This window comes from Sorghum bicolor, chromosome 1 (genome assembly GCF_000003195.3).
Source record: "Sorghum bicolor cultivar BTx623 chromosome 1, Sorghum_bicolor_NCBIv3, whole genome shotgun sequence".
NCBI lineage: Eukaryota > Viridiplantae > Streptophyta > Magnoliopsida > Poales > Poaceae > Sorghum > Sorghum bicolor.
The window spans coordinates 78,346,590-78,369,274 of NC_012870.2; the positions used below are offsets into that span (position 1 = coordinate 78,346,590).

The window sequence follows — 22,685 nt, forward strand, 5'->3', positions numbered from 1 at the left end:
ACAATAGAAAGGAGTGGATGTCTGGATTACTTGTTACTTGATATATTTGATACAAATAAATACAGCCACAAATTGCAATGGCTTATTCTGTATATACAGCCCAGGACGTTAGAAAACTGGACACGAATTGACCAATAGGTGACCAAGAATATATTCAGGCAAAATGATGGTACAACAAGCCTTGGATGGCAAACAATGAATTGCAATACCATCCAGCTGCCGGTTCAGAACTAAAGTTTGTTTGGCTAACCGTTCGCACTTCACACTGCTAACTTTTGTTTGGGCGTCCATGTACAACCACGTTATATCCTGCAGTTTGCCGCTGTAGAATGATGCATAAAGACACAAAATATCATTTTATATGTGCACAAGGAATATTTTCGTCTGAAAACTGAATCGAGCAGCTGTGACAGAAACACAGGAAATAGGAACTCACTGCAGTACACGAATTGGTTAAAATCCAAAGTCACTCTTCCTTGCTTACTTGTATCGAATGAATTGAACAGGTTACTGAAAAAAAATGTAGTCGATTAGTTAACCACAAAACTTTACCACAGAACACATGGAAAATACTACTTTAAGAATGCAAATCATGGACAGAATCCAAGAAAATACTCCTCATCATATAGCGGTTAATATAAATCATGAAATGCTAGCAACTTACAAATAAAAAACTTACAAAAAAATTAAGACTGCAGAGGTAGTACTTTTTCCACAAACAATATAACTAGAAAGCACAAGGATTCTAGATGTCAAGGAGAAGATACCGAGCTGACTGCACAAAAATGCAGAGTGATATAAACTCATCCAATTGAATCATCCCCTTCTTGCTCTTGTCGAAGCTCTGAGAACACGCAAGTACGGTATTGAATAAATAATGGTGCTCGAAGGCAGTCATATTGGAATGGAATCTTCAAAGGAGAAAAAAAATTGCCTCACTATGATGTTTAAGCTGTGTGCAAGGAAATTATGTAATAGTGCAATACACAAAGAAAGAACAACATGCTAGAGTACTAGTATTCTTCTTCTGGAAGTAAGTGAATAAGGTGGTAAACTACCCAGATTGACACAAACCGATGGCTTAGTCAGATAAATCATAGGACCTATTTCAGCCTCCTATAGAATGTTGCTGGTACAACAACTCAACTAGGAGGTTGCAACTAAAGCAACAATGGTCCAACTCAACTAGGAGGTTGCAACTAAAGCAACAACCCAAATGCTCCAAATTGCAAGAAAAGACAGCTTAGTACAAAAAATAACTTTTTTGCGTCAAGATTTAAGTTTAAACAGGCTTAGGATGAACTCTCTTAAGCAAGACAGGATTGATCATGGACCAAATTTACAGTAGAAGGCAGTTGAATCCTTTTCCTTACCTCACAAACTGTGTAGAAGGCTGGTGAATCCAACGAGAAACCAAGTTTGATTAATGCCTGTAATAAACATGGAGGTAAGAAAAGGGGTGCAGCAACCACAAGGAACTAAGGCTCCATTTGGATCAGCTAAACTTTTTATAAGCTGCAATAGCTAGAGAGAGTCATCTAATAGCTTTTATAAGCTGGGTGGTTGAATAGTTCAAAATGGGCTATAAGCTAGACTATAAGCTGCGCTGTTTGGATCAGCTAGAACTTTTTTTAGTAGCTTGCAACTTATTTTAGCTGATACAAGGACCTAAAATAGCTGAAGATAACAGGCTACCTAACTGGAGAATTATCATATTACCTCATACACCTCCTCAAGACTTAGAAATCCACGACCCCTGAAGTTAACAAGAAAACCAGGAGTATTAGTAAGATAAATTTGTGCACAGACACATAATATTAAATATATATATATTTAACTTATGGTGTGAGTCCTTAAGAAGCTCCTACCTACAATCTATCATATACAGAAACAACATTTGTCGGTCCTTAAGAAGCTCAGCAACAAGACACTAAAACTCATGAAAATGCAGATCATGAAAAAAAACTTCAGGAAGCACTGGAACAATTTCCGATCTTGACGTTACAGCTGTCAACGATTTTTTTAGGAAACAGGGGGGTTGCCCCAACTGTATGTTGTATATTATAAAAAAAAAAATTGAATTAAAGGGTGTATGTGTGTGGTGTGGGTGTGGGTGTGTGTGTGGGGGGGGAGGGGGGGGGGCACAAAGAAAAGCCAGTTCAGGAAACAAAAGAAAATAAGTGAAATACAGTACCTTTCCAGGGTGGAGAACACACTTTGCACCTGCAAATTGGAAACAATAAGGAAATACCAGCCATTACGATGAGTCACACACAAGAAACTTGCAGTTAGGGAATAGGCATGCAACACAACGAGTCTGTTTCTATTACTCTCAAATATACCTTTCATTGTAAACCATAACTTTTGTGCATTATCATAACGGATTTTCCTTTGTATAACTTAAACGTAAATAACATTCTCACGGGCCATTAGTTGATATGAGACATATCAGGCAGTGTTGATTACGGAACAGAAATTTTGTCACGTTACCTTAATCATTCGACAGCGTTGCAAAAGATGATTGTCTGAGTGAGTAATCCACTAATCCTAATTCCTAAATGAACAACAGATCCAAAGTAGAGAAGCCACATACCTTCTGAAGAAATTTGTTGAGAGCCAGAAACTCTGCGAAGGAAAAAAAGCGACAATAAGAGCCTAGGATAACTCATAACTGGATAAGTAACAATGTAGCGCTACTAGAGCACCATCAGCTCTCTTCATTTATTTACTTATGAAAAATGGTGCGCTAACCTTCGAAGCTCATGGTGCCATTCCGATCAAAGTCATACATCCTGCACCAAAGTCCCGTTCCAACGGAGAAAATTGCTATTATAGGACTCCCAAACATGTGCCTTTGTTAAAATAGGATTTCTAACATTGACATCGCTAAAACGACATTCGAAACGTTTGCACTTTGTTTTCCATGACATTTGGTGTATTAAATCTCTTTTCTCATCTAAATACATGTATTTCTCTTCTCTTTGGACTCTTTTATCCTTCTGTCATCTGGACGTTGGTTACATACGGGAATTTCATAGGTCGTTCTTCACTGGGCTGGCTGGCTGGGCAGCTACCGTGACTGACTTGCTGCCTGCCGTCGCCGCCTAGCTGGGCAGTGCCTTGGCTGGTGCCGGTGCCTTGGCTGGGCATGGCATATATGAAGTGCACAAGTTCATATATAGTAAAAATTAATAAACAATGAGGCATATGCAATGAGGCACCAGGATCGTTGGTTCCATCGACACCAAGTGGAGGCTCTCCATCCATCATCGGCACCAGGCAGGGGAGCGGCATGCGCCAGATTGGAAGGGAAGGAGGGGCGGCAGCTGGGCGGCCGGCGGCATCACTAGGGCGCGGTCATACTCGTACCGGGAGATGAATCGATCGGTGGCCAGATGAAAGACCGATGAAATTCCCGTACGTAATCAACCTCCAAATGACAGAAGGATAAAAGAGTCCAAAGAGAAGAGAAATACATGTATTTAGATAAGAAAAGAGATTTAATACACCAAATGTCATGGAAAACAAAGTGCAAACGTTTCTAATGTTGTTTTAGCGATGTCAATGTTAGGAATCCTATTTTAGCAAAGCCACATGTTTGGCAGTCCTAGAATAGCAATTTTCAATTGCGCTAAGTCAAAAACCAAACCCGAAAAAACTGAGGGAACAAAGCGGAAAGCAGGGGAGGAGGGAAGAAGACCTAATCATCTGCTGCACGACGGAGATGGGGAAGTTGAGGTTGCCGACAGCGAGCGCGCCCTGGTGGGAAGCCAGCCGGTTGGAGCGCGTTAGCGGTCAGCACCTCTAGCGGTAGAACGAATCGGGCGAAGGCTATGGGTTATGGCGAAAAGGGAAGCGAACCTGGAGCTGGGCAGCGGTGATGTTGCCGGTGCGGCCGGCGTCCACGCGGTCGAACCACTCCCGGAGCACCACCGCGTTCTCCATCTCTTGCCTCCGGGCTCGCCGCGCTCCGGCGTGGGGGAACCCGCGAGGACGACGACCGTCGACCGTGGCTATGCTAATTATTAACCGACTCGCAGGCGGGCAGAAGAGCAGAAATGAAGCGACGCATCAGCTAAAGCTCCGGCCCTCGATGGAAATACAACTTTCTGCTTGGATCTTTTTCTGACTTGAAGATCACATGGTTACTCAAACCACGGCACACCCAAATCTTGGTCACTTGCATCTTTATTAGTAATTAATTATTAAACAGATCCATGTTTGTGCCACTCTGTCAATTGTGACTTGATATTTGTAATATTTGAAAATACTATTAGCTGTTTTTTTCAAATATGACTTGCATGTTCGCTTAAGCTTATCTGTCGAATCTGTCAGCCATTCAGCAACGTTCTTTTCTTACAATAAATCAGTGACTAGTATTTTCAACATGACTTTTCTGCCAAGCAAACGAACAAACATGTGGGCATGACTCAAAGAAGTTTTGCCACTCAAAATTGGTATGGCGGCGGCAATAAACATAAGTTTTACAAAGTGATGGCATGGACCATAAGTCTATTGCAAAAAAGCAATGCTAACAATAGAAACCAGAATCGACATGGTGACACAGGCCTTTTTTTCTGTCTAAGTGGTAACGTGATTGATAAGTGCGCACCCCATGTTCAACAAAGGGATTCATGGAAGTCCAGCTACAACTGCACATCTGAGTTCCTCAATAAAAATTCTGAAGTACGTCTACAGCAGCCGTTGTGGTCATTTTGCAACACAAGAAAAAAAAAAATCTAAACAAGTCGATTGCTTTGCAGCACTGACTAAACCCAGAAAAGTCTGCCTAGTTTGTTTCGAGTGACAACCTCTGCTTCACTATGATTAGAACAATGAGGACAGTGGAGGTAGGCTTCTTCCACCAGCAAGATCTGCAGCTGGCTCTACCGTTGCAGCAGCGTCCTCGTCCTCAGTAGATTCACATGGTAGCTTGTCGTACATGGTGTCCATGATCACTTTACCCAGAACAAATCGCACCTCTGCAGGATCCCCATGTTTCAGCGACCAGTAATCAATCCCGCGCATCCCTCTTCTCTCGTCATATGAAAGTAGGTCAGAAGCAAGGCCCTCAAATATGACTGACAACCTTTTCCTATCATTGTTAGATGTGAGTACCTGGAAACAAACACCAGTATGTATGATCTACCGTACAAAATCACAATTAACAGACATGATGTGGTGAAATTAAACTTAGCACAGATCATGGGGGTGGCATATACAAAGAAATACTTACTACTCCTGAAAATTGCGGAGGTTCGGAGAATCTGGCTAGCGATTGCTCCAGACCATGTAGACATGTCAATGTATCTACGGAAGAATTGACTAGTGATGCAAGATGTGACGTTTGTTCCATAAGATCATCCAGTTTGGTCCGAGAAGGCCCCATTGTCTCTGGGGCAAATGAAACTTCAGGTCCAACTTCTTCCAGAAATTTGACTGTGGTTTCCCATGTTCCGAAATACAACATTGCAGCAAAAGCTCTTATTACCAGCGTGTCCTGTGGAGATATAACCAATGCACTGTGAAATACCAACAACGCCAGCCTGCAGAAAAATACAAAATGTCATTGGCGTGGCAGACAAAAACGCTCATACTGATTGCTACGTTATTTGGTTACCACATAAACTGAATGAATGAAACAGCTGGCCTGTTTGATCAAATACGAGGATTGATAACCATGAAAGAGGAACGCTAAGACTGAAAGTGGTATGGAATAGGACTATAGGAGCATGTTTGTTTAGAAATATGAATAAACTGTGTGCCCAGGCCACCATGGGAAAATCGTCAGGTACTTCAGAGTACACGAGCATTCACCACAAAAACACAATGTAGAGTCTGATACAGCTGCAAAGCCAAGCATATGTTTTATAGGTAGTCTAGAAATCAAGGAGATATTTGTTGCATGAGCATGAGCTGATGATACAAATCAGAACAACAACTGGACTACATAAATAAACACATCCAAATCTACCGGAACAGTCCTTAAAGAATAACTTAAATCAGTGTCACTAGTTGTCAAGAGCAAGATTACAACTATGTAATTCCATTACTTTTTGGTAATGAAATTCGGTTTTACCGTGGTGGAAAAACATATCAAGAGCAAGATTACAGAAATAAAGGAACCAATAGCCAGTTCAATGGAACCCAATAAGCTAAACTGCCGGTTTAGCAAGTTAGCATACATAGTGCTCAATATTTCCTGGGAATATACATTTAATAACTAAGTACAGCAATAAAAATGTTATGCGCCAAGTAGGTATTTAAGGTTTCATACCACAAAGAGCTATGGCATGGCCGGTCCGCAGAGAGCAACCTATCAAGATTAGCCAGTAGTTTCTGCAGATGTGAAGTCAACAGCATAAGATTACATAATAAGCCTTAAGTTTATTGTCGCATTAAACTAACCTGAAAAATGACCATAGAACCTCTACTTATACATGGCACTATGGCAATAAAAACTCTAAAAGGGTATCAACAGGAAGTAAACTCTGAAGCAACATAGGGCCTTCTTGGTTCCCAGGCGAGCTGGCCTCGCCTCGCTGGCTCATAGTTCTCAGGCAAGGCAAACCTTGCCAAACCAGGCGAGCCATTTTGGCTCACTCGCGGTGGCAAGGAAAATGACTCACAAAGCTAGCCAGCACAGGCTCCAAGGTGATCGAGCAAGCCAACCAAATGCATCACCAGCTCTAGATCCTTGCTCTGCAAGGCAAGGATAACCTTGCTAGAGAACCAAGCACGCCCATAAATACCATATTGTTCATAAACCGAACAGAAACTATAGACCCTAATAAAATTTTATAATCATGAAAATCTTCAAACAGTAAGTAGGTCAAGAAAAAGATAACAAACCCTTTAGTTCAGACTCAAGATTAGGACACCCTATGCTTACCCAAAAAAAGGAACACTTTGCCCACTGTACACCACAAAAAGAATGCAGTATTTCCCTAATTTCTTTTTAAAGAAGTACCAAACAAAAAAAGGGCAGTAACCATCAGATCTTACTCACCATAAGCATTAGATCTCTGTCACTTGAACCACCCTTCAGCTGATCGGACAAATATGCTGCCTAAACACAAATTGGCATTCAATGTTGATGAGTGGGCTCAAATGTTGCAGGGCTACAACTACAACAAGGAATGTACATTTTTAGCAATAGGCATTGTTAAAATTACCTGGAAAGGCAGTAAAATATCAAGTAGTCCATATTTTCTAAGCAACCTAACAGAAGGCCCTGCTGCCCCATAAGACATTATATAATTCATTTCCATCATCAACCTTGCCTACACAGTAAATGAAGCAAAAAACAGAACTAAGAAGAAATACAAATGAGAACGTGCATACAAGTGTTAGTTTATTTTCAGAGGTATCAAGAAAGTAAACCTTGTCAATATTAATTATAGACGAAGAAAGATCACGTATCGCATTAGAAGTTTCACTGGAAAACTGGAAACCAAGGCGAGCAGCAATTCTGAAGCCACGTAAAATCCTTGCTGAAATATACTGATATAAATTTTACTCGGCGAGATAAAGCAATTTCAATAAGACCATTCCTCAAACACCTACCAGGGTCCTCCATGAAAGAAATATGAGCAGGAATCACTGTGCACACCTGATTTACATTAAGAAGTTAGCAAATAGAAAAGAAAGAGGAAGAGAAAACCAGGACACTGATGAACCTATGCTTAAATAAAGATGGAGCTCAGTGAGTGTTACTTTGTTTTTTCTCATATCCCTTACTCCATTCACGTAATCATAAATTTTGTAGTTCATCGGGTTAAAGAAAAGACTGCCAAACAAGTATTACAACATTGTTATGAAATATCTCCTGTGATACATTAAAAAAAAAGACCATTTGTTGATGATTTGAAGCACTATAATTAATGTGGAGTTTCAAAGATTACCCATTTACTGTGAAGTCTCTTCTCATAGAATCCTTCCAGCGAAGAATATCCCTAACATCAGAGCCATTCAACTCTTCCACATAATTTACCGCTTCACTTCTATTCCCATACTTAGGAACTGTTTGAAAGCTAGAAATCTGTGAGAACAAATAAAAAACAGTGAGTGCACTGCTAGAAAACTCATGTGGCCATGATGATGATATGAAGAACAAACCTCAATTACAGAGTCACGCATTTTAAGAAGACATATTGGAAAGCGTTTGCCTACAATCATAGATCGCCTGAATATATTTTTCTTAAGCTGTAACAGGGAGAAATATGTCAATGGAATAAGGACATCAAAACTTTTAGGAAAAGAAAAAAATAATCATGATGTTTGAATGGACCAAAACCTGTTCGAGACTTGCAGTGGTAATCACGTCAAAATCTTTAGGTACCCTTTTGAGTAGCAAATCTCTCACGCACCCCCCAACAAGGTAAGCTTGAAAACCTGTAATAAACTTTTGCCTTGAATACTGCATACGTTCTTATCCACATTCAACTAGCAAAAACATTATTTTATGAGTTAAATAAGAAAAGTAACACCCTCGCAAGAAAAAACTCAAGTAGCCAGAAGAACTCAACCTTCATGGCCAAGAAAAATCCCTGGACCCTGGCTTTGCCAGCAAGGGGATTTTTTTTATAACGAGCCTAAATTCACTCCCACAAAGAGTTGAACCTAGGATTTGGAGGTGCTACTAAAACACTGTAACCACTACACTACAGGCTCGGAATCTATAACACTCCAAAATTTTTAATTTTGGATTGTTATTAGAAAAACATTAAATTAAATAAGGATTTAAAATTTTTCTAAAATATTACAAGATTTTTATTAATTATTGTTTTTATGAAATGAGGAAAATGTGAAATTTTAAAACTTTTATAAAGATAAGTGATAAGCGAAGGGTGTTTGGTTTTGATGTGTGCTTTGTGCTCTAGTTTTGTTTGTCTAAGAAAAGTAAATTTTCAAAATTTCTAGCGAGCCACGTTTAGGTCCTTTTGTTTTTCGGAGAAATAAAATTTCAAAAGTTCTATTTGAAAACTAATTTATAATTGAGTTGAAAAATAATTTAAAAATGAGTTTTTAACAAGATATGCTTTGTTTCTAAAAGTAGTAAAGAAAACATGCTCCTAAATAATCTCAAATTAGGAATTAAAAGGGTTTTGAAATTGGTTTGGCAAAATAGTTTAGAAATCTTGGTTTACAAAAAGGTTTTTCTTTCCTTTTCGTTTTCAGCCCAGCCTAGCTTCGGCCTGCTTAGCCCCTGGCTACCCCCACCCCGCGCCCCCTCTCAGCCTTGGGCTGAAGCCCTTCTCCCGCGCGCAGCTGCCGGCCCAGCACCGCGGCCCATCTCGTGCCCCAGCCGCTTGAGCCGCTGCCTGGCGGGCCCCGCCTGCCAGCCCGCTCCTGAGCCGCTGGTGCCTCGACCCCACGCGTCAGCGGGGAGGGGTCATCCCCTACCTCCGAATCGCGCGGAGGAGCCCCGCCACCGCCCGATTTCGCGCTCGAGCGCGCGGAACGAGGTTCCCCGGCCTATAAAGGCCCGTAACCCTGTGCACCGCCCGCCCGCCGAACCCTAGCGAAGCCCCGCCGCCATCTCCTAAACCCTGGCCGCGTCGCGCCGTCGCCATAGCCATGGAGCCGAAGTGCCGCCGCCGTCGATCTCCGTATCCTCTCCGTCTCCATCGACAAGAACACCTGCCCGAGCTCCTCCATCGCGCAAGGAACTCAGTGGTGCCCCTGGTTCGCCTCCTCCCCCTTCTCTTTGCCCCGCGCGCGCTCACCGGAGCAAGCCACCGCCGCCGAATCGCTCTGCCGCGTGCGCAGTCGCCTCCGGCCTGCATCGGTGGACGTGGACCCCTGCATCGGGTTCGCGACGTCGAGCCGCACCCGCCCATGTCCTCGCTTCGACCATCCGTGCGCCGTAGGCCCTGCACCGCCCAACTCCGGCGAGCCTCCGCCGCGCGCCACCGCTAGGAGCGCTGCTCCGGCGAACACGCCCTGCGCGGAGATCCCCTGGCCATCCGATCCGAAGCGAACGGCTCAGATCTACCGGTCAACCGAGTCAGCGCCCGCGTCAGCAGCTGACGTGGCGCCACGTCATCGCCACGTGGGCAGCGACCTGGTCAATAGGTCCACACCGTGGTCAGCACCTTCAGTTTTGCGGTAAGGCCCCTGAGTTTTTTAGAAAATAACCCGCAGTCCACTAAAGTTCAAAACTAATTAGATCTAGGTCCTGTTTCTTTCAGTTTAACCCCTGGCGCCACTGGTATTTGTATATTTAATCCAAATTGCATTTTTAATTCTGTTTTAATTATTTAAAATACGAAAATTAGTTCTGCGTAATCACGGTTTTGCCACTGACCTAGTTTTAGCCATAGAATCCGCGTATTAATTCCGATTGAGCCCACTCTTGTCGCGTTAGTTTCATATCGCCGCGCTCTACGCAGTAGTATAAATATTTATCATGTAACTTATTTCTGAATTTATTGATTTAAATATAATTTGATTAATAGCTTTTAAATTAGAAATAATCTAGGGTTGTAATTCGGTTCTCGTTGCGTTGTGACTATATCGGTGTAATCTAAATATTAGCAATGCTATTTTTCTTTATCTTATGTTTATGAGTATAATTAATCCGATTAATGTTTCGAATGCATTCCTATTTAATTAATTTAAAAACACATTAGGATTACACTTTGGTATCTTTATAATCAAATGTGAACTCAAATACTTCTTAATTATAATTTGGTTATTTAAACATGAAGCACATAAATAATTTAAGTAATACTTATCTAAGTCTTTTTGAACTAAAAGTAAATTATGTTTATAATTTTGATCTTTTATAAATAAATAATTAAATGCTCACGTTATTAATATTAACTATAATGTTTCTTTATTAATTATACCTTGATTAGTTTTAACCTGATATATAATCACTTGATTAGTTTCTTTCATATAATCCATATTTCAAAACTATAAATGCTTAATTGGCTTCAGTGGTATATAATTACTTATAATAATTATGACTAAAGTTTAACTCCAGCTTTATAGTTTGGTCGACTCAACTTTTAGACAAAGTCTATCACCTCTTTTCATAAAATACGACCAGCGTATAGTCGCCTTCTCCGTTACTCTTCGAACCTCGAAAGTCGTGTCCGTTTAACGATAGCCCCGTTCTCAATCGTTCTTGCGTTGTCTCGATCGTAGCAACAAGTCGTGTCGTTTAGTGCGCTCTTTCTAAGCTTTTCTTTTGATTGTCGTTTGTTCTTAGTCATGATTGTTGTTTGTCTGTTTGTGTTGCTTGGTTGCTACGAGTAGAAGCGTGGTTCATCAACAGTGAAGATCAGGAGCTGAGGACCGACAGTCGAAGCAGAAGTTGGAGATCAGAAGAAAGAAGTCAAAGAATTCTGAGCAGTTATACACTGGGAATAAAGGCAAGTGCAGGCACCCTTTAATCATATTGTACCTATGAACTTTAAATATATTTACTTTCCATTGCATGTGTCTTAATACTGCAAACCATAAGGACTTGACTAGCCTCCTACTATATTCCTTGTATGCCTGGGTTATACATGGGTAGTATAGTGAACAGTAGATATGCTTAGTTGCTCTACTCATCTAATCTATATAATAATAAAAATAATGATCTTGCTTAACAAATTCTTCAATGATGATTAATGATTAAATGGTGAACAATGGTCACTTCGGTGGTGGAGATGTTGCGGTGCTTGCGAGCATCGTGTTTTGGTTGAGGAAAGGGGGAGCGGGTACTGTTGGTGGTCCGGTTTGCCGGGCGTACCTGTCTCTGCTCTCCGTAAGGACTTAGTCAGGGAGCTGCCCCCTGGGACTTACAGTGCAGCTCCAAGCTATATGGGCTCTGGCTTGACTAATTAGCAGGACCTCCGCTGGTAGGATGTTACTTTCCGGGTAGGCGTAAGGAATGTAGCTTGGGTATTCATATTAAGAGGTCGGTCAGTTCGGGGTCCCATTGCTATGGGCACGGCTGCCGCGCGCCCCGGCAAAAACTTACGAGTGGCATCCTATTAGTTGGATCCTGTGAAAGGTCTCGTAGTGAAACCCTGCCTGCTCACCTTGGTAGTGTTTTGGGGAGTCGCGACCCCGGGCGAATGGGAATCACGACTTGGAGTGAACGTGCACACCTCTGCAGAGTGTAAAACTGATATATCAGCCGTGCTCACGGTCACGAGCGGCCCAGACCCTCACTTGATGAGCAAATTGGATTCACTGGATACTTGGTGGCGAAACTTGGTTGAGGTTGCTACCTCGTGCTTTGGCGGAATGGCTATTCCGTGTTGGCAGGATTGCTATCCTGTGCTCTCAATTGGGATTGCTATCCCATAACCTTAATGGGGTTGCTACCCCAAGTTACTATCTGAGGTTGCTACCTCGGTAATAATTATAATGATGATTAATAAAATTGTTAATATACTTTCATCTAATTAAGGGTTGGGATGCTTCACTCATATTTAGTAATAGGTTGTTTTAATAAAAGAATTGTAATAAAAGTGTACCAACTAAAAAGCTCACCTGCAGTTAAACAGTGTCAGCTTTTCCTTTGATTAAGCCTTGCATGTCATTATACTTTCCGTCTGTACTTGTTGAGTTCGACATGAACTCACCCTTGCTATTACCCCCACACCCCCAGTGTGTAGTAAAGTGCTGCTCAGAAGAAGGACATAGATGTCATGGAGTTTTCTAGAAGCTTATGGGAAGTGCTTGGCGTACGGAGCCCCCAGTCAACCGTCCCTGAGAAGAATGGAGCCTAAGAAGTTTAGCTACTGTTTCCGCGTACTCTGATGTTTGTAAGTGTTAATATAAATATGTTTTCCGCTATATATAACATTGTTTTCTGATATTTCTATTCTTTGTCGTTTGTGTGGACTTCCTGGGCACACATATGACGACTCTGGTCTTATTTTAAAAGCCAGGGTGTGACAGGAATAGTATCAGAGCAATGTTGACTGTAGGACGTATGCCTAGATAGCACTGGTCGATTTCTAAAGCTTATTTTGCTATAAAACTATTTTCTCAACCCTTGTCTCTCTGACTCTGACTATTTTCTCAACCTTGTCATGTTGTATCCACTCCTTGAATAGCTTTCTTTGAGCTATTTCTATTAATCTCCTTGGCTTTTGTTTAGTTGTTTTACTTAAGTTTTCAAAAACTTATTTTATTCCAAAATTCGATGGCCCTTCATCATCTCAGACTTGCCTTTTAGGATGACACCCACTGTTGAAGAAGCACGTGTAGTATCGTTGATGTGATGTGTGCTTGTTTTGCTTGGTTTGTTGTTTGTGTGTTGTCTTTGTTCTAGTGTTTTGAAGGAGTTCTGGAAGAAGACGTTTAGAGATTAGCTCAATCTTTGTTAAGTGGGGTAGTGATCTCTCTTATCCTATCCATACCTATTGTCAATCTTGATCCTCTCCACCTATTTTCTCTCACTTCACATCCTGCTCTTTGTCCATATTACTCTAGCTCATTCTACCATTGCCTTATGTCAGATGATTGATCCAAGAGGTGTCATCAATGGAAAGAATACCAGTGATCAGAGTCAACAAATGCCTTTTGTAACACGACTAAGCAGTGAACAGATGATAGTCTGGCAAGCTCAGATCCTAGAGATGGCAGCTGATCAGATGGCTAGACTCCAGAATCTTTTGACAGTACAATCTCTACTTCTCCAAGGTGACATTAAAGGAGCTTTCGTCAAATATCAGGAGGACCCAGCTATGCCACCCATGTTCCCAATAAACAAGGAGAAGCCCTCGTTTACACAAGATCAAGTACTAAGTGGAGTGGGACCACAAAAAGATTCTCAGTTACATTTAGAAACGAACATGACTGAAACTCAGGAAGAAGCAATGAAGCGACAAGTCGTAGAAGCCTGGAAGAACATGAAAGCTAAGAAAGATGGTATTAATGAGGCACTTGGGATTCAAGAGCCGTGTAATTGCTGCAGATATTATGGTTTACCGTGCCTTCAGAAAAAGTCAAGCGAAGGAAAGGTAGAAGTACCCCAGGATCAACAAACTGAAGGTAACAAGAAAAGGAAGCCAATCTCCCTAGAGCCACTGTTAAGTGTCGAGCCAAATCTGAGATCTACATCACAGTTACCTGTAGCTCCAAACTCTCATCAGACACATTCATTTCTTGAAGAAATAGATACCCCATCAGCTACACTTGCTATGCCAGAGTTATGTCTAGATGGATGGACCATCACCTACACCGAACTTCATCCTCGAAAAAGTAATCAAGCTAAGAAGCGAATAAGTGAAGAGACTCCATTGAAGGAGAACCCTCAGAACCAACAAGTTAGTAGCACTCTGGTTACTCCTGATACATTAACTCAAGGAACTCAACATCAGGATAGCACCTACGTTAAAACGGTTAGCAATGCTTGTTACCAGTGTCACGAAGAGGGACATCACAAGAAGCATTGTCCAAAGAAGTACCCAGTTCGTGACTATGTTAATGGTAGATTGAACCATGTGGATCTGTGTACTGCTCGCGAAGCACAAAATGTGGTGTTTGGATCGATTTTAGTCAACTCAAATCCTGCCACTGTTTTGTTTGACTCAAGTTCTTCACATTCTTTCATCTCAAATAAATGTGTTGCTAATCATAAGATGCTTATGTTGGAAATGAAGAAACCCATACTGGTCAAATCACCAAGAGGGAAGATAAAAGCAACACACATGTGCCCAAAAGTCAGTCTCGGTATAAAAGGTGTAAATTTTGAGGTGAATCTTGTAGTTTTGGAATCAATGGAGATTGATGTCGTTCTTGGAAGAGGATGGTTAACCGCTTGTCATGGAAAGATTGACTGTACCCAACACTCAGTATCTCTAACCACCCCATCAGGAGATAGGTTTATGTATGAAGGTATTCAACTTCACCCCAAGGATTAAAGGACTAATGGAATGATTGTATCGACAACGAGGCAGTTCAAAAGAAATATGGACGTTATACAGAGGCGATATATTCTCAACATCTGATGTGAAGCAAGTTATATTGAGGGACCCAGATAGATTTGAGCTAGTCAATAATGGTCTATGAAATCTGAAGTCAGTTATGTCTATTAGCTTATAAAGATTTTGTATTCAAGTCACTTGTAATTTTCTTTGTAAAAAGAGATGTCTTGTTCATTGGACCTTATCATTCTTAATCTCCTGATATGAGCTATGAGTTGTTTGACCAGATGTTCAGTCTATTTATGGTAATTGATGGAACCTTGGGCGAAGCACATCATGCTATCCCAACATCAAGTTGTAGTGCTTACCTATGAAGTGATCTTAAGTATTTCATACAGAATGACTCAAGATCCTTTGTGTAGTTTTTCCTCACAACTTTTCCCAAACACTTCAAGTAGTAGAGAAATCTGCTTAGAATTCATCTATGGAGACCACAAAGAAGCACTGAGTGATCTAGAAAATGTCATGCCTGTTGACCTATCAAAGCAAGGCAATAGGAAACCGAGGTCCTAAGGTAAGACTTCTTTTTCACCGTGGAATATATGCTGGACTATCACGTGACAAAACGCAGAACCTGAAAGTCAGATGTAAAACCATACCGATATATGGTCAATATCACCGACCCCTTGGTTTGTTTTGCTCGGAAGTGTTCAAGAACTTTCACCTGGATAAACTTCTTGTCTTCTGACTTATGTCTCACACCAGCACTAAGAAAATTAAGAACATCTTAATCTATCTTTTCCAATCATTGTGTTGATTCTCTCCCTGTTCCTCGGAATCTCCATCTGTGCAGCGTGTTGTCGAACTAGTAACCTCCAAAGGAAAACTTTGAAGATTATCTACCGACAAGATGAGTGTTCTTATACAGGATTTTGGAAGATAAGCTAACACTTGGTTTAAGTGGGGTAGCGTCCGCTACGATCATCACTCTCGAAAATCTCTAATCAGAAAGACATGGAGAACTATATATTGATCTTTATCATTCTTGCGATGAGCCCTTATCAATTTTGACAACATGTAATCTTGGATCCTACGTTTCATAGGACTACAAATGATTAAGCGAAGACTTAAAAAAAAAAAATCTCAGTCCTTGTCAAGTTTTGCTAATTCTTTATCCTTTCATCTTCTATCTCATAAATCTTGAATCAAGGAAATTATGAGCACCATAACATGAATATTTATCTCCCATATATCATCCCTGTTAATATTGGCTTCTCGCCCTTGCACCTTATCATAATACAGGATTCAAAGATCAATTCTTATCTCGTACATTTATCTTTCTTTGTCATCAATCTTTACCATACTCTTTACCCTTTATGTCTCTATTTATTCCTTTGATCACGTCTTGAAAGTCTCGAAACAACTTCAATGATCTACTTTATCTTTCTCTCTAGTTTCTTCAAATCTCGGGACGAGATTTATGTTAAGTGGGGTAGATCTATAACACTCCAAAATTTTTAATTTTGGATTGTTATTAGAAAAACATTAAATTAAATAAGGATTTAAAATTTTTCTAAAATATTACAAGATTTTTATTAATTATTGTTTTTATGAAATGAGGAAAATGTGAAATTTTAAAACTTTTATAAAGATAAGTGATAAGCGAAGGGTGTTTGGTTTTGATGTGTGCTTTGTGCTCTAGTTTTGTTTGTCTGAGAAAAGTAAATTTTCAAAATTTCTAGCGAGCCACGTTTAGGTCCTTTTGTTTTTCGGAGAAATAAAATTTCAAAAGTTCTATTTGAAAACTAATTTATAATTGAGTTGAAAAATAATTTAAAAATGAGTTTTTAACAAGATATGCTTTGTTTCTAAAAGTAGTAAAGAAAACATGCTCCTAAATAATCTCAAATTAGGAATTAAAAGGGTTTTGAAATTGGTTTGGCAAAATAGTTTAGAAATCTTGGTTTACAAAAAGGTTTTTCTTTCCTTTTCGTTTTCAGCCCAGCCTAGCTTCGGCCTGCTTAGCCCCTGGCTACCCCCACCCCGCGCCCCCTCTCAGCCTTGGGCCGAAGCCCTTCTCCCGCGCGCAGCTGCCGGCCCAGCACCGCGGCCCATCTCGTGCCCCAGCCGCTTGAGCCGCTGCCTGGCGGGCCCCGCCTGCCAGCCCGCTCCTGAGCCGCTGGTGCCTCGACCCCACGCGTCAGCGGGGAGGGGTCATCCCCTACCTCCGAATCGCGCGGAGGAGCCCCACCACCGCCCGATTTCGCGCTCGAGCGCGCGGAACGAGGTTCCCCGGCCTATAAAGGCCCGTAACCCTGTGCACCGCCCGCCCGCCGAACCCTAGCGAAGCCCCGCCGCCATCTCCTAAACCCTGGCCGCGTCGCGCCGTCGCCATAGCCATGGAGCCGAAGTGCCGCCGCCGTCGATCTCCGTATCCTCTCCGTCTCCATCGACAAGAACACCTGCCCGAGCTCCTCCATCGCGCAAGGAACTCAGTGGTGCCCCTGGTTCGCCTCCTCCCCCTTCTCTTTGCCCCGCGCGCGCTCACCGGAGCAAGCCACCGCCGCCGAATCGCTCTGCCGCGTGCGCAGTCGCCTCCGGCCTGCATCGGTGGACGTGGACCCCTGCATCGGGTTCGCGACGTCGAGCCGCACCCGCCCATGTCCTCGCTTCGACCATCCGTGCGCCGTAGGCCCTGCACCGCCCAACTCCGGCGAGCCTCCGCCGCGCGCCACCGCTAGGAGCGCTGCTCCGGCGAACACGCCCTGCGCGGAGATCCCCTGGCCATCCGATCCGAAGCGAACGGCTCAGATCTACCGGTCAACCGAGTCAGCGCCCGCGTCAGCAGCTGACGTGGCGCCACGTCATCGCCACGTGGGCAGCGACCTGGTCAATAGGTCAACACCGTGGTCAGCACCTTCAGTTTTGCGGTAAGGCCCCTGAGTTTTTTAGAAAATAACCCGCAGTCCACTAAAGTTCAAAACTAATTAGATCTAGGTCCTGTTTCTTTCAGTTTAACCCCTGGCGCCACTGGTATTTGTATATTTAATCCAAATTGCATTTTTAATTCTGTTTTAATTATTTAAAATATGAAAATTAGTTCTGCGTAATCACGGTTTTGCCACTGACCTAGTTTTAGCCATAGAATCCGCGTATTAATTCCGATTGAGCCCACTCTTGTCGCGTTAGTTTCATATCGCCGCGCTCTACGCAGTAGTATAAATATTTATCATGTAACTTATTTCTGAATTTATTGATTTAAATATAATTTGATTAATAGCTTTTAAATTAGAAATAATCTAGGGTTGTAATTCGGTTCTCGTTGCGTTGTGACTATATCGGTGTAATCTAAATATTAGCAATGCTATTTTTCTTTATCTCATGTTTATGAGTATAATTAATCCGATTAATGTTTCGAATGCATTCCTATTTAATTAATTTAAAAACACATTAGGATTACACTTTGGTATCTTTATAATCAAATGTGAACTCAAATACTTCTTAATTATAATTTGGTTATTTAAACATGAAGCACATAAATAATTTAAGTAATACTTATCTAAGTCTTTTTGAACTAAAAGTAAATTATGTTTATAATTTTGATCTTTTATAAATAAATAATTAAATGCTCACGTTATTAATATTAACTATAATGTTTCTTTATTAATTATACCTTGATTAGTTTTAACCTGATATATAATCACTTGATTAGTTTCTTTCATATAATCCATATTTCAAAACTATAAATGCTTAATTGGCTTCAGTGGTATATAATTACTTATAATAATTATGACTAAAGTTTAACTCCAGCTTTATAGTTTGGTCGACTCAACTTTTAGACAAAGTCTATCACCTCTTTTCATAAAATACGACCAGCGTATAGTCGCCTTCTCCGTTACTCTTCGAACCTCGAAAGTCGTGTCCGTTTAACGATAGCCCCGTTCTCAATCGTTCTTGCGTTGTCTCGATCGTAGCAACAAGTCGTGTCGTTTAGTGCGCTCTTTCTAAGCTTTTCTTTTGATTGTCGTTTGTTCTTAGTCATGATTGTTGTTTGTCTGTTTGTGTTGCTTGGTTGCTACGAGTAGAAGCGTGGTTCATCAACAGTGAAGATCAGGAGCTGAGGACCGACAGTCGAAGCAGAAGTTGGAGATCAGAAGAAAGAAGTCAAAGAATTCTGAGCAGTTATACACTGGGAATAAAGGCAAGTGCAGGCACCCTTTAATCATATTGTACCTATGAACTTTAAATATATTTACTTTCCATTGCATGTGTCTTAATACTGCAAACCATAAGGACTTGACTAGCCTCCTACTATATTCCTTGTATGCCTGGGTTATACATGGGTAGTATAGTGAACAGTAGATATGCTTAGTTGCTCTACTCATCTAATCTATATAATAATAAAAATAATGATCTTGCTTAACAAATTCTTCAATGATGATTAATGATTAAATGGTGAACAATGGTCACTTCGGTGATGGAGATGTTGCGGTGCTTGCGAGCATCGTGTTTTGGTTGAGGAAAGGGGGAGCGGGTACTGTTGGTGGTCCGGTTTGCCGGGCGTACCTGTCTCTGCTCTCCGTAAGGACTTAGTCAGGGAGCTGCCCCCTGGGACTTACAGTGCAGCTCCAAGCTATATGGACTCTGGCTTGACTAATTAGCAGGACCTCCGCTGGTAGGATGTTACTTTCCGGGTAGGCGTAAGGAATGTAGCTTGGGTATTCATATTAAGAGGTCGGTCAGTTCGGGGTCCCATTGCTATGGGCACGGCTGCCGCGCGCCCCGGCAAAAACTTACGAGTGGCATCCTATTAGTTGGATCCTGTGAAAGGTCTCGTAGTGAAACCCTGCCTGCTCACCTTGGTAGTGTTTTGGGGAGTCGCGACCCCGGCCGAATGGGAATCACGACTTGGAGTGAACGTGCACACCTCTGCAGAGTGTAAAACTGATATATCAGCCGTGCTCACGGTCACGAGCGGCCCAGACTCTCACTTGATGAGCAAATTGGATTCACTGGATACTTGGTGGCGAAACTTGGTTGAGGTTGCTACCTCGTGCTTTGGCGGAATGGCTATTCCGTGTTGGCAGGATTGCTATCCTGTGCTCTCAATTGGGATTGCTATCCCATAACCTTAATGGGGTTGCTACCCCGAGTTACTATCTGAGGTTGCTACCTCGGTAATAATTATAATGATGATTAATAAAATTGTTAATATACTTTCATCTAATTAAGGGTTGGGATGCTTCACTCATATTTAGTAATAGGTTGTTTTAATAAAAGAATTGTAATAAAAGTGTACCAACTAAAAAGCTCACCTGCAGTTAAACAGTGTCAGCTTTTCCTTTGATTAAGCCTTGCATGTCATTATACTTTCCGTCTGTACTTGTTGAGTTCGACATGAACTCACCCTTGCTATTACCCCCACACCCCCAGTGTGTAGTAAAGTGCTGCTCAGAAGAAGGACATAGATGTCATGGAGTTTTCTAGAAGCTTATGGGAAGTGCTTGGCGTACGGAGCCCCCAGTCAACCGTCCCTGAGAAGAATGGAGCCTAAGAAGTTTAGCTACTGTTTCCGCGTACTCTGATGTTTGTAAGTGTTAATATAAATATGTTTTCCGCTATATATAACATTGTTTTCTGATATTTCTATTCTTTGTCGTTTGTGTGGACTTCCTGGGCACACATATGACGACTCTGGTCTTATTTTAAAAGCCAGGGTGTGACAGAATCCAGCAAAAAAACAAGGCTGAGAAAGTTTCAAAAACATCTTATGGAAATTTGAAACGCTTGCTGCCTTCATCTCAACCATAGATTTCAAATCAATGGATATACATGAATGGATGGTAATGACGACTGAATTGTGATGAAACAAGATGTAATATCATGCATTGTAGGGACATGTAATACAGGGCTGCCTCCTTTTATTTTCCCTTGTGATGTTGGAGTTGTTCTTATGTACTTAAAAAACAGAAGACAGAACTAAATAAACACTAGCATGTTGCCAGATTTTACTAATTCATAATCTATGCAATATAGTACACCCTCTGTACGCTTTCATAAATTGAACTTTTTTGGCTACAAGTTTCCTTGAAATACTCCCTCTGGTTCCAGTCCAGCTGGACTTGTGCATGGAAATTTAAGGTAGATTTTAGAAATTCTGGTACCCATCAATGATTAGCAAAATTGAGGTAGCTAGTACTCCCTCCGCCCAAAATAAGTGTCGTTCTCGCTTCTCGAGGAGTCAAACACTTTTAACTTTGACCGAATATATGCGAGAAAATATTAATATTTATAGTACATAATTAGTATCATTAGATAGATCGTAGAATTTATTTTTATAATAAACTTATTTGTTGATAAAGCTCCAGCACTAAGATTTTCTGGAGCTAGAGCTGTGCAAACAGGCCCTAAACTCATATAATAAGCCTAGATGTTGGTCAAAAGTTACCAAGACTGAATTCTGAAAGGTGTGTGCACCTTACATTCACGGATCAAAGGAGTGTTAAGAAGAAAATGCATGGTCAAGAGAATAGTTACGACATGTTAAACAGGCCCTAAAATCATATATATATATAATAAGGCTAGATGTTGGTCGAAAGTTACCAAGATTGAATTCTGAAAGGTGTGCGCACCTTACATTCACGGATCAAAGGAGTATTAAGAAGAAAATGCACGGTCAAGAGAATATTTATGACATGTTGAAACTATTAACTCACAAATAGAAATGGTCAATAGAATAGTTGTGTACCTTCTCGTCTGAGCTTTCTTAAAACTGCCAATGCATCCCTATGTATAGCATCTGGTTTAATGCCAACAGCCCTTGAGTCAAAATGCGTCCATGATGAAGGGTCCACGAATCCTGCACAAATTGAAACCTTTCAGCTTCACCAAACAAGTCAGCGTAGCAACATTGTAGAACTATGTTTCGATCACAAAACTTTACATGCACCCTTTACTTAAAAAGAATGATTGTTACTGAACAGAGTCATACACACCGGTAGGCGAACACCCATCGAAATTGAATGTTACCAATAGCACTATATCGACGACATAGGACGCAAACGCAAGTGACAGATATGATTTCCACAGGGGGCAGAAGAATATGCCCCCTGTAGCCAGACAAACGCAAGTCACAGATATGATTTACACAGGGGAGCAGAAGAATATGCCCCTGTAGCTAGTGCAGTGCCAATGAAGAAGTATCACCTGGCCTGAGGTTCTTTGGCGCGGAGGAGCCACCACCTTTCGGCTTCGGAGGACCGGTGCCGTCGCCTCCCTTCCTCGTGCTGTAATGCCGCGCCTGAGAGAAACACGACGGCGTCAGCGGAAAGAAGAGTAACGCTTCGACCAAGCGCCCGGCCGGCATGGTGCTCGACGAAATGCTTGAGAGACGGTGCGTGGCAGAGAGGTGGCACGGCGACTGACCAGGAAACTGGAGGCCGCCGAGCGGAGGCGGGAGAGGAGGGGAGGCGGGGAAGAAGGCGAGGGCGAGGGCGAGGGCGAGGGCGAGGGCGACGGGTCAGCGCGCTGACGCGGCGGCGTCATGACATGGGCGCGGCGCGGGGCGGGCGGCGGGGCGGCGCGGAACCAGGTCGCCTGACGCCGGGCGACTCTACTTGACTGTTGACTGTTGTGGCGGCAGTCACTCTATCTGGGCCGTCCCTCAGCGTCCAAGCGCCCACCGTTTGGCTCGCCGCTCGCATCAGGTGATAGAAATACCAGCCCGCCGGCCCAACTAAGCCCACGAGGCCAGTAGTCCACCACGCCTCGCAAGAGCACGCGCCGCCGATGTCTTCCCCGACGAGG

At 42.1% G+C, this 22,685-nt stretch overlaps 2 protein-coding genes across 4 annotated transcripts; both read right to left on the minus strand.

The window, feature by feature from the left end:
* LOC8059550 (sorcin) lies at nucleotides 1–4,327 on the minus strand. 3 transcript variants are annotated; one of them, XM_002468529.2, is made up of 10 exons: nucleotides 3,862–4,304; nucleotides 3,701–3,759; nucleotides 2,752–2,792; nucleotides 2,594–2,625; nucleotides 2,195–2,223; nucleotides 1,720–1,756; nucleotides 1,374–1,430; nucleotides 768–844; nucleotides 437–510; nucleotides 5–322 (listed from the first exon to the last, which is right to left on the minus strand). In XM_002468529.2, exons 1-10 carry the CDS (start codon nucleotides 3,943–3,945, stop codon nucleotides 303–305), a joined length of 510 nt encoding a protein of 169 aa, XP_002468574.1. In that variant the 5' UTR covers nucleotides 3,946–4,304; the 3' UTR covers nucleotides 5–302. The 3 variants fall into 3 exon arrangements, 2 of the variants coding, with proteins under 2 accessions (XP_021301265.1, XP_002468574.1); XR_002446576.1 differs by having other exon boundaries at nucleotides 124–322; nucleotides 768–911; nucleotides 3,862–4,327; XM_021445590.1 differs by lacking the exon at nucleotides 3,862–4,304 and having other exon boundaries at nucleotides 1–322; nucleotides 2,752–3,607; nucleotides 3,701–3,745.
* Nucleotides 4,617–22,578, minus strand: LOC8061429 (poly(A) polymerase I). The gene is made up of 14 exons (XM_021445582.1): nucleotides 22,305–22,578; nucleotides 22,086–22,179; nucleotides 21,628–21,738; nucleotides 8,297–8,394; nucleotides 8,119–8,205; nucleotides 7,905–8,041; nucleotides 7,717–7,789; nucleotides 7,567–7,612; nucleotides 7,384–7,493; nucleotides 7,176–7,283; nucleotides 7,010–7,069; nucleotides 6,278–6,339; nucleotides 5,237–5,546; nucleotides 4,617–5,118 (listed from the first exon to the last, which is right to left on the minus strand). The coding sequence occupies exons 1-14, from the start codon at nucleotides 22,422–22,424 to the stop codon at nucleotides 4,828–4,830; spliced, it is 1,707 nt and encodes a 568-aa protein (XP_021301257.1). The 5' UTR covers nucleotides 22,425–22,578; the 3' UTR covers nucleotides 4,617–4,827.

Bases quoted from the DNA above. Each gene is read 5' to 3' on its own strand.
- LOC8059550 (XM_002468529.2), bottom strand. From the start codon at position 3,945: ATGGAGAACGCGGTGGTGCTCCGGGAGTGGTTCGACCGCGTGGACGCC. The intron at 3,760-3,861 runs GTTCGCTTCCCT...GCTTCCCACCAG, and splicing joins TCACCGCTGCCCAGCTCCAG to GGCGCGCTCGCTGTCGGCAA. The intron at 2,626-2,751 runs GTTAGCGCACCA...TTTCCTTCGCAG, and splicing joins TGGCACCATGAGCTTCGAAG to AGTTTCTGGCTCTCAACAAA.
- LOC8061429 (XM_021445582.1), bottom strand. From the start codon at position 22,424: ATGACGCCGCCGCGTCAGCGCGCTGACCCGTCGCCCTCGCCCTCGCCC. The intron at 22,180-22,304 runs GTCAGTCGCCGT...TGTTTCTCTCAG, and splicing joins CGGCGGCCTCCAGTTTCCTG to GCGCGGCATTACAGCACGAG. The intron at 7,284-7,383 runs GTTTACTTTCTT...TTTACTGTGTAG, and splicing joins CTATAATTAATATTGACAAG to GCAAGGTTGATGATGGAAAT.